Source organism: Misgurnus anguillicaudatus, chromosome 9 (assembly GCF_027580225.2).
Source record: "Misgurnus anguillicaudatus chromosome 9, ASM2758022v2, whole genome shotgun sequence".
In the NCBI taxonomy this organism is placed as follows: domain Eukaryota; kingdom Metazoa; phylum Chordata; class Actinopteri; order Cypriniformes; family Cobitidae; genus Misgurnus; species Misgurnus anguillicaudatus.
The window spans coordinates 4,394,953-4,407,405 of NC_073345.2; the positions used below are offsets into that span (position 1 = coordinate 4,394,953).

A 12,453-nucleotide genomic window follows, 5' to 3' on the forward strand; every position below is an offset into this window, starting at 1 on the left:
AACAAAGGCAAAGGTTAATTATGAAGGTAAAGTCTTTCAAATCTGACCAAGCACCTACGTCTTTTTATCAGGCCAATGGTAGTGTTTAGACCAAATTGTAAACTTAAATCTAAAAGTCACAGCTTCACTAGTATCAGTTGTGAATTATAAATCCATTCACACTACTTACCTTTTTATTTTGTTGGTGAATTATCATTATTAAATTCACATTTGATACAATTAAAATATTTAATATGAACCATTCATCAATTTACACAGTTTTAACTTTTGAAATAAAGACCATCAATGTAACCATTGATGTAGTTTAACAAACCATTTCATGTTCCACACTTTTGAACGCTGTGATGTTAAAACATTGCCCCAATGTGTTTCACCTTTGTTTGTAAAAACTTTAAAACACACCAAAGTTCCTAAAAATATTAAAGAAGTGTAACACATGCACTCTGTTTTAATGTACATCTGTTGCTTTAGTGTGTCAGTGGGAAATGTGAATATAGATTCCCAAACATTATAAATATGCTCTACAAGCAAGGTTTTTATATGAACTAGAAGTTCATACAACAGACATTATGGCCATACATAAATAGCCTACTAAATACATAAGAACTAGCAACATCTCCAAAATGCTTAAAACAACAATTATCCCAATGACAATGTTTTAAATGGTGTTCACATCAAATATTGATTCGATTTAGTCAATAAAAGTTAAAAAATGTTGAAAATGTATTTACAGCATGTTTTTTAGGTTGTCTTAAGCAACCTAATCTAGAATATGACCTGTAATTTTTCACAAGAAATTATTTTTGAAAAACGCTTATTTAAAATATTGTACATCAACATCACAAGGTAAACATATGAGCTGTTTAATTTTTATATATTTTATGTTGTTTTGCAACAACACCAAAAAATACATTATAACATTTAATAAAATAATAAAAACAATATATAACAAAATCTTATATATTTTAATATAGAAAATGATAAAAAATGTACCTGTACAAAGGGAAAACAAAATTATGTTTATAAAAAAAAATTAGTTTTACCTTATCATTTTTTTAGTATGTGCCTGGGCAAAAGTGATCTAAAAGTGGGAAAAAGTGATCATTATCTAAACTACATTTTCCTTATGCAAACTTAAAAAATGCCTTATTAATCAAACCATTTCAAATCTTTTGTACTTATTATAATTTTAAATATTTTTAGTAAAACACATGTTCATTACAGCAAAAACTACCACGTATCTGTTTTTAAAAAAAAAATATGTCAATCAAACACAGTATGAATTATCAAAACATTTTATTTTAGAATTTAGAATGTTCATGTTTCTAATTATAAATGTCAATGGAACAACAAAACTTTTTTTATACTGTAAGATGTTTATATAACTTGGTGGGCCTTTTCATTATAGTGACACAGCATGTATTTTCGATCACATAGTTAAGATAAAATTGTACAATTTTCCAAACTAAAAATAATGCCCATATCACCATTATATTGTAGAAGTTATTGGGCAAAAATTGGAACCCGAAAACAAATAAACAAAAAATATTTTAAGACAAGAGTGACCATAGATAAATAAATAAATGCATATTATAATTTAGAAGTTAACCTGATTGTTTTTTTCATAAATGTCAGGCTGTAATGATGTGTTTATTTAATAAATGCAATTTATTAATTAATAATTTTCGTTTTAACCTCCATCAATCCATCCATTCTCTTAAAGACACATATACACAAGTCAGAATCTTGCTCATTATGTTAATATGTGTTTATACAATTATACAATACATTGATATTATACATGTGTATTGTTTTAAGTATAGTTTAAGGTCAGCAGTTGTTCAAGTGGATACTTACACACTAATACAGAATCTATATTATTATTATTACATTTTATGTATTTATTACTTAAACCTGAGGTAAAGTTACTACATTAATGTTTTTATGATGACATGTCTGGCAAAGGTATGTTTGGGGGCACGTGTATAAATTCCAGTGGTCTCAATGAGTAGGCATCATAAGCACTTAAGCATATCTGCAATATATATAAACAGCCCCAGAGTTATTGTTTTACAGCTCCCATTGTTTATGGAGAATTATTCTCACTATAATAGAGGAGATTAGTAAGTGCAAGTACTGCACGGGAGGTTTTATTATTTCATTCTTGGGGTGGGGGGTAGCCCATGATGTGAAGAAAGCATTGTGATGCCTTTTTTAAAATACTGTGTGTGTGTGTGTGTGTGTATATATATATATAAAATTAGTGCTGGGCAAAGATTAGTACGATTAATCGCATACAAAATAAAAGTGATTTTTTTGCATAATATATAACATAAATTCATTTCAGAATTTTTTTATTTATATATCATTTTTTAAAATTTATATATATTATATAGAATATATAAAAATAAATAAATAAATAAATAAATAAATAAATAAATAAATAAATAAATAAATAAATATATATATATATATATATATATATATATATATATATATATATATACACACACATGTAAATGTTTCTTAAATACATGTGTTTGTATTTATATATACATATTACACACAGCACCCACTCATATATTATGCCAAAAAAAAAAATCACTTTTATTTTGTATGCGATTAATCTTTGCCCAGCACTAATAACTTTAACTTCACAAATTAACTTAAACAATTTCAGCTTGATTTTATGTCAAATTTTTAAGCCAAAACTAAAAATAGTAGGTTGAATAATTTTAAATATGACTGCCATAAATCATAAAATTAAAAGCTGTTATGTTTTGGACAACATAATGGTGAGTGACTAATGGAATGATGTTTATACGGGCTAATAACTATAGTATAACCTACATTTACATAATTTCTTACCTGTCACTTCAGTTTTTCTAACTCTTTCTCCACCTTTGCTCTACTGCATTTAAAAAACATTATATCCATCTATAAAAACAAACAAGTCACTGAATGTTGTTTATAATCTATCTGCATTGTGTGTTTCACAAAGTTTTGAGTGCATTGGGTTTGTTACATGTGTTTGTTTGTTTGTGTGTCTGTGCGTGTGTGTGATGGCGGAAATGTCGTGGGTTAAACTGTAACGTAAAGGTGACGTTAATACGAATCACAAAATTTCTCAATGGCACATTCTAAAACTTTATTGTTAGCATCTTATCAATCACAGCCAGTACTGTTAACCAGATAAAGGCAAAAATATAGGCACTGCATTCCAAGATGTGTCATTTATGACGTTAAACTAAAAACGCCACTGCTTTAGTTTGCAAAGTAATTTTGAATTATAAATGGGGGATAACTAATATTAGCTCATTTATGACGGCAAATATTCTTAAGTTTTGCAGACATGACTGCACTCATACAGGCTAGCAAACAAATAATAGGCTATATTTATATTACATCTGCGAAAATACCTTCTATGAGCTTCTATGCAGGATATTTTAAAACAATGGCCGTTTCTCAATACCAAGCACGCCAAGTTCGGACTTGCGTCATTCGTAGTTCGGACTTGAAAGTTCATTTGGGAGGACGCAAGTCCGGTTATATTGCAAATGGAGCATAGGCTACTTCAGGTCGTCATTCAGTCTAACCAATACGTGCAGTCCTGGCTATTCTTATTTTAATGTATTTTAACGAAATATATCAAATGCAAAAACCCTGCATGTTTTTGTTTTGAAAATATGAAATATTGAAATATGAAATAAGGCAACACCTGCATACACTGATTACACTCTAAAAACAAATGGTGCTAATAAAAGTAGTTCACTGGCTCGTAATCATATGGGAACCTTTAAGGTGCTACCTGCGTAGAACCATATTACCATATCTCCGTGTTTACCACTCCTGGTCCTCGAGCACCCCCTCCCAAAAAGTTTTAGATGTCTCCTTATTTAACACTCCTGATTTAACTCATCAGCTTGTTAGGGAGACATGTTTGCCATTTTGGAAGGAGGCTGAATAGTTGAATCAGGTGTGTTAAATAAGGAGACATCTAAAACGTTTTATGCTATGGCAGTACTATATGATTCTTCATAGGTGCTTTATAGGTGCTATATAGCACTAAAAATGGTTCCCCTATGATTATGAGCTCTTAGTGCTATTTAACACTCTAATGTTAGAGTGTAGCTTTAATGTATTTACTATGAAGTGTAACACAACCATTTATTTTAATTCTACAAAACATTTGTACATCATGAAATAAACACAAGAAAAAACACCCAGTTAAAGTGCAGTAATTTACTACAGTCTTAAGATTATATAGAAAATATATGTGATTTAATTCATGAAATTTAAATTAAGCATCAGTTAAAAGTTTAATGACAAATAACAGACTTCGTATGAATAATAAAAATAAATACATAAATTGATGAGACAAAAAAATGCCAGTATAGATCCAAAGAGATAGTTTATGTTTGACCATAAGACAACGGAGGGCAGAGCAGCTGCGCTGAGACAGCGGCAAATTTTAGAAGAACATGCTATCTTTACTAACTGACCTTAGATTTGAAGTTTATTCATCTTCTATATTCTCTCAGCTCTTAAAACTTCATTTCATGACACAGAAAGAGTAATATTTCGAATATTGTGAACGTTTTAAGCTTCATTGCCGTTGACGCGAAATGCATTCTGGGAATCTTGGCTGTCATAAGTCTGTACAAGTCACCTCCAGATGCATCCTCGATAAAATGGGCGGATCAAGAACACATTCCGGGTTGTTATGTGAACTTGGCTTGATGCGAACTTGGAATTGGAACAGTAATTCGGCCGTGACTGACAAAAACACAGCTACAGACAAGAAGTTTGCGACGCATGCGGTTACAACGCATGCGCAGTACAGCCAAACAAATTAAACGCCTCATAAACTCGTTATTCTTTTTCATCAAAATCCTGCATTTTGCGCTATTTTCATTATTATTTTCGATTTTTTACAAATAAATAAAACTTCTGAAAAATATATTAGATTTTTTAAAAGAGAATTATTCAAATTAATTTTAGGGTGGCAAAAAGGTTTGAATAAATGCATTGTAATTAGCCTATACGTTTATGATAAAATATTACAATTTATAAAACGTTTTTGAAGATAGACATAGATATACCTCTTTTATTTGCCTGTACAATTACAGCTTTGATAAGATGGACTTTTTGTTTCTATATAAAATCTTAATCAATCTTAATAAATAAGTAAAAACAAATACAGTTTATTCTTTATTAAATCACTTTCTAAAAAAACAGTGATTATCATTATTATTTTTTTTTAAATTAGACATTCTTTCTGAAATGCCTCAAGAAACCATGACTGATATTTGCACTATTTGCTTCCTACTATACTCTCCTTTAACTACATAAGGAGTTGTATCCACTGATCATTGTAAACATTATCAACAAGCATGTTTTTGTTACTGTGGTGAGCATATTTTTACAACATGCCCCCCAATAAACTTTATGACTTCGGTGGGAGCTAACAGAGAGCTTGTTTATATTGTCTTGTACCAGAAATGGAGCAAGGATAAAGAAAGTGGAACATTACAAGCTAAACCTTCAATGCCGTTTTGAAGAATTACAACCACAATTGAAGAATTACAACCAGAATTATTTATTTTATTAAATAAATAAAAATTGCACATACAGCATAGTATGGCATATTTAGCATATTACAGTATCTTACATACACTCTTGATCCTATTGCTAAGCCAAAACCCACCTTTAACACCAAACCTTTTCAAAACATTGGTCATTTACACAATAAGTACAATGTAAAATGCTTTTTCTCTTTGTTAATACGCAGTATTTAAAGACATCTAAAACGTCTATGCATTCCACATATAATGAGGTCTTACATAAGAACTTAATGATTGAACACATTGATTTTGTAACTTAAATGCATTTAATGTCATCATTATTCAACTTTCTCTTCATAGCAACCACACATCAGGGAGGGGGTTGGTAAGAATATGGCCAACTGGTTGACAGCTTTACCAAAGTTCAAGTTTATCCTCAGAGATATGGATGATTTGGAAAAGGAGTGACACATAGGCAGGGTATGTCAATTTCCCAATATCACTGAGATCATTTAGGTACTTTCACATGAAGATTTCATGCTTACAATATATTTGCATAAAATTTATTGAAATTCATTTTAACATTTTAAGTTACCATACTATAGTTACAATGTTCCATTATGTATAGATAATTCATTCATAAAAATACATGTCGAACAGCATGATTTCTGTTATGCAGAATTGAGAAGAATGTTTAATATAACTTACAGGAAAACAAAAACATCACTAATCAATGTTTTAAACCCGGTTAATGTTTAGAATGTCTTTAATGCAACCTCTATTGTTGCATATTGTTTAGCATTAATATCTAATAGCCACAGAAATAAAAGACTGAAAATGCTAGAACATGAATGTGCTGTTTATACGGATTAAAAATGAACTCATAATGGTTTTGCATGGACATATGGACACTCAGTGAACAGACGTCTACATGGGCAGATGTGCACTTCTCTGTTTGCTCACCAGCCCCTTTCACCTTGCTCTTTGGATGCCGCACCCTAGCTTTGTTAACAAAGTCATAAAACAGGTCCTGTTGAAACGATGCTGTACAGGAGATATGTTGTGCCCATCAAGCTGAGCTTCTCTGTCACACCATTGATAAGAGAGTTCAGAGTGTGCCTGATAGTGAAATAGCTCACAGTTTCCCAGTATGCATTTGACTCTTATCCAGCAATGCCGTTACACTGTGCAAACAGTATGAACCCCTGTCTGAGTGTCAATTCACTTCTAGTGTATCTTACACTATAGTTTTCACATTTTATTGCTAAAATGATTCTGCAACACTTATTATGTAACATTGATTGAACCCTGAATTTATTTAAATGTAAAAACTGAACATTAAAAAAATCGTAAATAAGAAAAATATGTCAACAAATCTAAATAGAATAACACCTATTCTGCCTTGAAGCCAACAGAAACATATAAAGAAATGCTTTGATACAAACAGAAGACCAAACGCTACACTGTAAAAAAATCTGTAGAAATTACAGTGTTATTGCAGCTGGATATTGATGTTATTTACTGGCAACATTTTGTTCAAAGTTAAATGAACATTAAACATTTACAAGTCTTTGTCTTTACAGAGTAAAACTAAAATAACAGCATCAAGCAAAACATTCTGGGAAACAAAACTGAAGCAAAAAACAGAAAAAGGTTGATGATTATTTTTGGTTCCCAGAATGCTTTGCACGAGGATGTTATTGTATAGTTTTATTCTGTAAACAACCTGATCTCACGAACCTCCGCGGCATAGTCACGGAACCCTGTGCTAATTTATCCGTGGCATTCTCACGGATCTCCGCATTTTTCCGTGGCCCTGCCACGGACTGTCTTCCTCCGTGGCATTCCCACGGATTGGTTACTCAACTGTTTTGTCCTATTTTCTTACCATTTTCGCTTCGGTTTAGGGTTAGATTTACATGAAATGACATCCCTACCCAAACCCAACTCTAACCCCAACGCCAGGCGACAATTGTTTAAAGTTTAGAAAATATAAAGGAATAAATCAGAAAAAAATAGTATAAACCAATAGTTAAAGTGACATACTAACGCAAACACCAAATCTAACCCTAAACCGAAGCGAAAATGGTTTGAAAATAGGAAAAAGCAGCCGAGCAACCAATCCGCGAGAATGCCACGGAAAAATGAGCACAAAACTCCGTGACCACCCCACGGAACTTTGTGAGATCATGTTGCAAGTAAAGGTAAAGACCTGTTTACATTTAACATTTATTCAACCCTGAACAAACTCCTGCCAGCAAACAACATAAACCCAAATCTACGGCAACCAGTAAAAAAATTCCGTAGAAATTTGCAGCTGGGTTGCCGGTAACTTACCGTAGATTTAAATTTATGTTATCCACTGGCAACATTTTGCCCAAAGCTAAACGAACACCAAACATTTACAAGTCTTTGTCTTTACAGAACAAAACTAGAAAATCAGCATCAAGCAAAACATTCTGGGAAACAAAATCTGAAGCAAAAAACAGAAAAAGGTTGATGATGATTTCTGGTTCCCAGAATGCTTTGCATGAGGCGGTTATTGTATAGTTTTATTCTGCAAAGACAAAGACCCGCCAATATTCAAAACGTATTCAACCTTGAACAAACTCTTGCTAGTAAACAACATAAATTTAAATCTACAGTAATTTACCGGCAACCAGCTGCAATACCATTGTAATTTCTAAGGATTTTTTTTTTTACAGTGTGCAAGTAACACTAATTTCTACAGATTTTTTTCACAGGGTAAAATCTGGCAATTTCAAAGAGTTCATCTGATAAATTGAAACATTGTTCCCTTCAGTTGTTTTGATGTATATAAATCATTGCAATTTCTGAAACAAATGCAACATTTTACAATAAAACATTTTATTAACAAATTACTTTGGAAATATACAATTTTTAAATTCATCCAAATCTCAAAACATTTTAACATTATTGAGTAAAGCAAATGCGATAGTGTTCCTGAATACAGAGGCCATAACATAACGAATGAATATTATGTATAGTATTTGTACTAGTATTAATGTGTACTGAAAATGTGGATTTACTTTACAACAAGTGTTACCAACTTTTGATTGATGTATTTTTGACAGCAGTGTACAACAAACAGTCTTTGTCACATTTTTGGTAGTTGTGCTTCTTCTTGCAGCAAGAAAGGAGTGTGAAGGGGTTCTGTAATGCTATAAAAACATCCACCAGTCAAAGTCTGGACATCCTTTTTTTTCTTTAGTACTCTTCCTTAATTGTCATTGGCATAGACGGTGATACCAAGCCACCACTGCTACTTGTCACCATAGAAACATTGCTTGGGAGAGCTGAGTTTGGTGGTGTGGGTGTGGTTGTGGATGCTGGCTGTGGCTGTTGCATTTTCTTTTTATTGACTTTCCTTTCTTTAGCACGTCGGTTCTGGAACCAGATTTTTACCTGTCAACAACACAAAGGTCTTCATGTGCATGCTTTTCCTTGATGTTGTTAAAGTACATAAAAAATTTACTTTCAGATTATAAGGCAATGTAAGAAGTTTTTTTTAACAATATGTAGTACCACATCAGACTGTACCTAAATTACAACAACAAAAACAATAATAAGAAGAGTAAGAATAAAAATATAATTTAAGACACCACATCTACTGATACAAAAAAAAATCGTATAGTCCTTTCATTATTTTTTTACCTTTGTTTGATAAGCAATGTTTATAAAATAAAATATTGCTACTGATTAAAACTTTAAGCTGTATAGTTAGAGATGGACTACCTCCTTTACTCAGCCTAATGTGTTTTGTCTTGTTAACTGAGGGACTCAAAAGATAAAGCTGCTTATGAACAAGGTGCATTGTGAAAAGCTGACCTGATATTAACTGAACATTTTAAAATCTCCTTTATTTATTTATTTATTTATTTTTTAAGTCGATTGTAAACTGGCTAACCTGTCTTTCTGACAGACTGAGTGCTGTTGCCAGTTCAGATTTTCTTCTTATTGTGATATAACGGCTGTAATGGAATTCCTTTTCCAATTCCAGGCGCTGATGATCCGTGTATACCACCCGGTATTTGTCTTTTGTTCTGGTCTTCCCTCCTTAAAGACAAATAGTTTAAAATCGAATAAAAAAATTAACTTTTGTCAATCAATCCATTTAAAAAATGTATGTTCAACATTTTAATTTTAACTGAATTTTGGAATTTTCATCAGGATTTAATGAATTTTCAAGTTTTAGAAAAATATTTATTGTTATATATGTTATATTATGAATTCTAATGCATAACAAGGACGTTGATATGAAATAAAGGATAATGCATTCTGTTTCAGTATAATGATTTTCCTTCTTTCTTTTTTTTAAGTAGGCTAACTGTGCTAAATGTTTGCAGATTTAATTAAGTCATACATACATAAAACAAGATCTTGTGGTATTTTGTCTCTATATTTCAAACTTAGTTTACCCTGTCAATGGCAAAAGGGAGCGTAAGTGGCTACCAGGTTAAATATTATTAAAATATAAACTGCAAAGGGAAAGACACTGTCTGTCTAGTGAAATATCCACAACGGAACTCCAGATCATTAAGCTTTTGAGCCATACGGTTTTCGTTAAAAACATTTAAAGACGCAATCTCTAGTTATGATTAACTTGAGGTTAAATCTCGTAAAATAATCGAAATTAAAAGCCAGGCACATCAAAAACGTTTGTTTTTACATAAACGTTTACATTTACGTGTAGAAAAGCTTATCTGAGGATTCAGCTGTCACAATTGTGACCACAAATTTGCTTCAGGATCTTATCAGTGAATAAGCAAGACAAAATTTTCTTATTTTAAGAAATTTTTATGTTTTAAACATTTTATGCATTTTATGTTTAAATATCATGACAGAAACAACTCAGCGTGTCAAGAAAAGTTAATAGTGTTTGCACAGACTTTATCGCTGGTTTGGGTCACTTAGCGTTTTACAATTTACAAACTGTCATTCTTTTAAACTTTTGTTTTCCCAAAAATACACGTAACAGGAATTCACATGTACACGCTTTACGTGTGAAAAATTACCTAAATCAGCGAGCTTCATTTAGTTTTTTTAATGTAAATGTACACAACCAAATGTACACGAGAAATGTTTAAAGAACCCAGCCTAATTAATATAATTTCTTTATCTTATTATTATTATTTCTACTGAATGTCTTGTTTAAAAATACGCTACAGAGGATGTTGTAATTGAAACAGTTAGAAATATCACTGTTTAACATCTGACTGGAATATCTCTAAATGTAGCTAAACATATTTAAAGTACAAACCTATTGTAGCCTATATTTTGGTACATCAGCATAAACATCAAATGATGGACTAAATATTTAACTATTGAGAGCAATAATTTTATATAATTTAATAATTGTATAATCAATTATAATAATAATTTGGACTTATCCTATTTATTTTTTCTTGTTTAAGTATGTGTAGTTTAAGATTTTTGTTTATTTAAAAAAAAATCATTAAATTCAACATCTATTATTTCAAAACTACCCCAAACTTTTAGGTCGGGATCCTGACATAAAATGAACAATTCATTTCATTCATTCAAAAAGTTGTGCGCCTTAACCTTTTTGATGACATCCAACAGGGCTTAACAATATGACAAATACTTGCTGAGAACAACGCAATTTATGTAATATTTGTAGATATGTATGTGTCCATTGTAATAATTATTTACTTAAATTAATCGAAATTGCACTAAGAGTTGCATTAAGATGCACCTGAGGTTGAAGGCGGAGCGCTCCGACGCATCCAGTCGTACGGGTTCCGTCGCTGAGAGTTCGGTGACAGTTGACCGACTGATGTGTTTATGGAAGATGGAAGAAGGCCGGGCCCTTGAACAGACGAAAACTCTGGTGGACTGAAACCCAACTGACCGGTGCTCGACGTAGATGGCCCAGTCCCCGGACCGTAAGGTGTCCATTCCTCCCGTGGAGCAGGGTATGCTGGATTCCACGCTCCTGTTTGGCTGTGGTGGGGGTCGTTGGTAATTCCAGGGACGTGATGGTATCCTGTGAAGTCCGGATATTGTGGAGGTGCAGGTACAAAATTCTGAGGGTTTAGGTTTAGGCTTGGATGTCTTACTGAATTTGGGTACATACTGGTGTCCTTCTCCAAAAGATAACTTACATACATTTTTTCGCCTAATGATTCCAGTTCATAATGTGTACCCAATCAATTGATCTTGGCTCTTTAGACACAGGTTTTCCTATAACCTGACGATTCATCTACCTGGACAGATTTTCTGAACCCTCTAGCCTTGCTACCTTCTAATGATTGCTACACTGACGTCACTTTTATGATCATTATTACCCTCCCACGGAATTGGCCTTGGATATATAACCTGTTTCAGAATTCAGACCGGCCCATTAACTTAAAATATAATAAACTGACTTGTGTGTTGATGGCATGCCGATAATTATATGTCTTTCAATAATAATATATTTATTACAATGCAAAATTCGAAATATAAAAAAAATCCACTGAGGCGGGGCGTTTTTTCGACGCATCCAGATGTAGGCCTACTGTATGGGTTTTATGTTCTGTGGGTTCGGCAAGAGCTGACGCTGGACCTACTGGTAATTTAACTAATTAGTTATTACCCTCAATTTAATGTCAAGAGAAGAGAATATTTCAGGTGACAGTTTAGAAAAAGCTATTGGTGGAAATTAAGTAACCCAAGGAATGCCCTCTTTTTGCTCTTAGAATAATAAAATCTGGTGCTGAAGCATTATAGTAAATATAGTAAATATTGTACTTGTACACTTAAAATTACTTATGTGTTACCATAATGTCAGTTTATTATTCATTATTATTATTATTTATTAAGCAAGAAAATACCTAAACAGCCAGTTGCATTTACAGCTGGGTAG

At 32.1% G+C, this 12,453-nt stretch overlaps 1 protein-coding gene across 1 annotated transcript; it reads right to left on the reverse strand.

Annotated features, from left to right (window-relative positions):
* Positions 1-8,410: 8,410 nt before the first annotated feature.
* cdx1b (caudal type homeobox 1 b) lies at positions 8,411-11,841 on the reverse strand. The gene is made up of 3 exons (XM_055181141.2): positions 11,302-11,841; positions 9,493-9,641; positions 8,411-8,990 (listed from the first exon to the last, which is right to left on the reverse strand). Exons 1-3 carry the CDS (start codon positions 11,714-11,716, stop codon positions 8,793-8,795), a joined length of 762 nt encoding a protein of 253 aa, XP_055037116.2. The 5' UTR covers positions 11,717-11,841; the 3' UTR covers positions 8,411-8,792.
* Positions 11,842-12,453: the final 612 nt, after the last annotated feature.

Excerpts from the sequence above, each read along its gene's own strand:
- cdx1b (XM_055181141.2), bottom strand. The coding sequence starts at position 11,716 with ATGTATGTAAGTTATCTTTTGGAGAAGGACACCAGTATGTACCCAAAT. Across the intron at positions 9,642-11,301 it reads CGCTCCGCCTTCAACCTCAG|GAGGGAAGACCAGAACAAAA; the intron begins GTGCATCTTAAT and ends TTTGTCTTTAAG. Across the intron at positions 8,991-9,492 it reads TCAGTCTGTCAGAAAGACAG|GTAAAAATCTGGTTCCAGAA; the intron begins GTTAGCCAGTTT and ends TGTTGTTGACAG.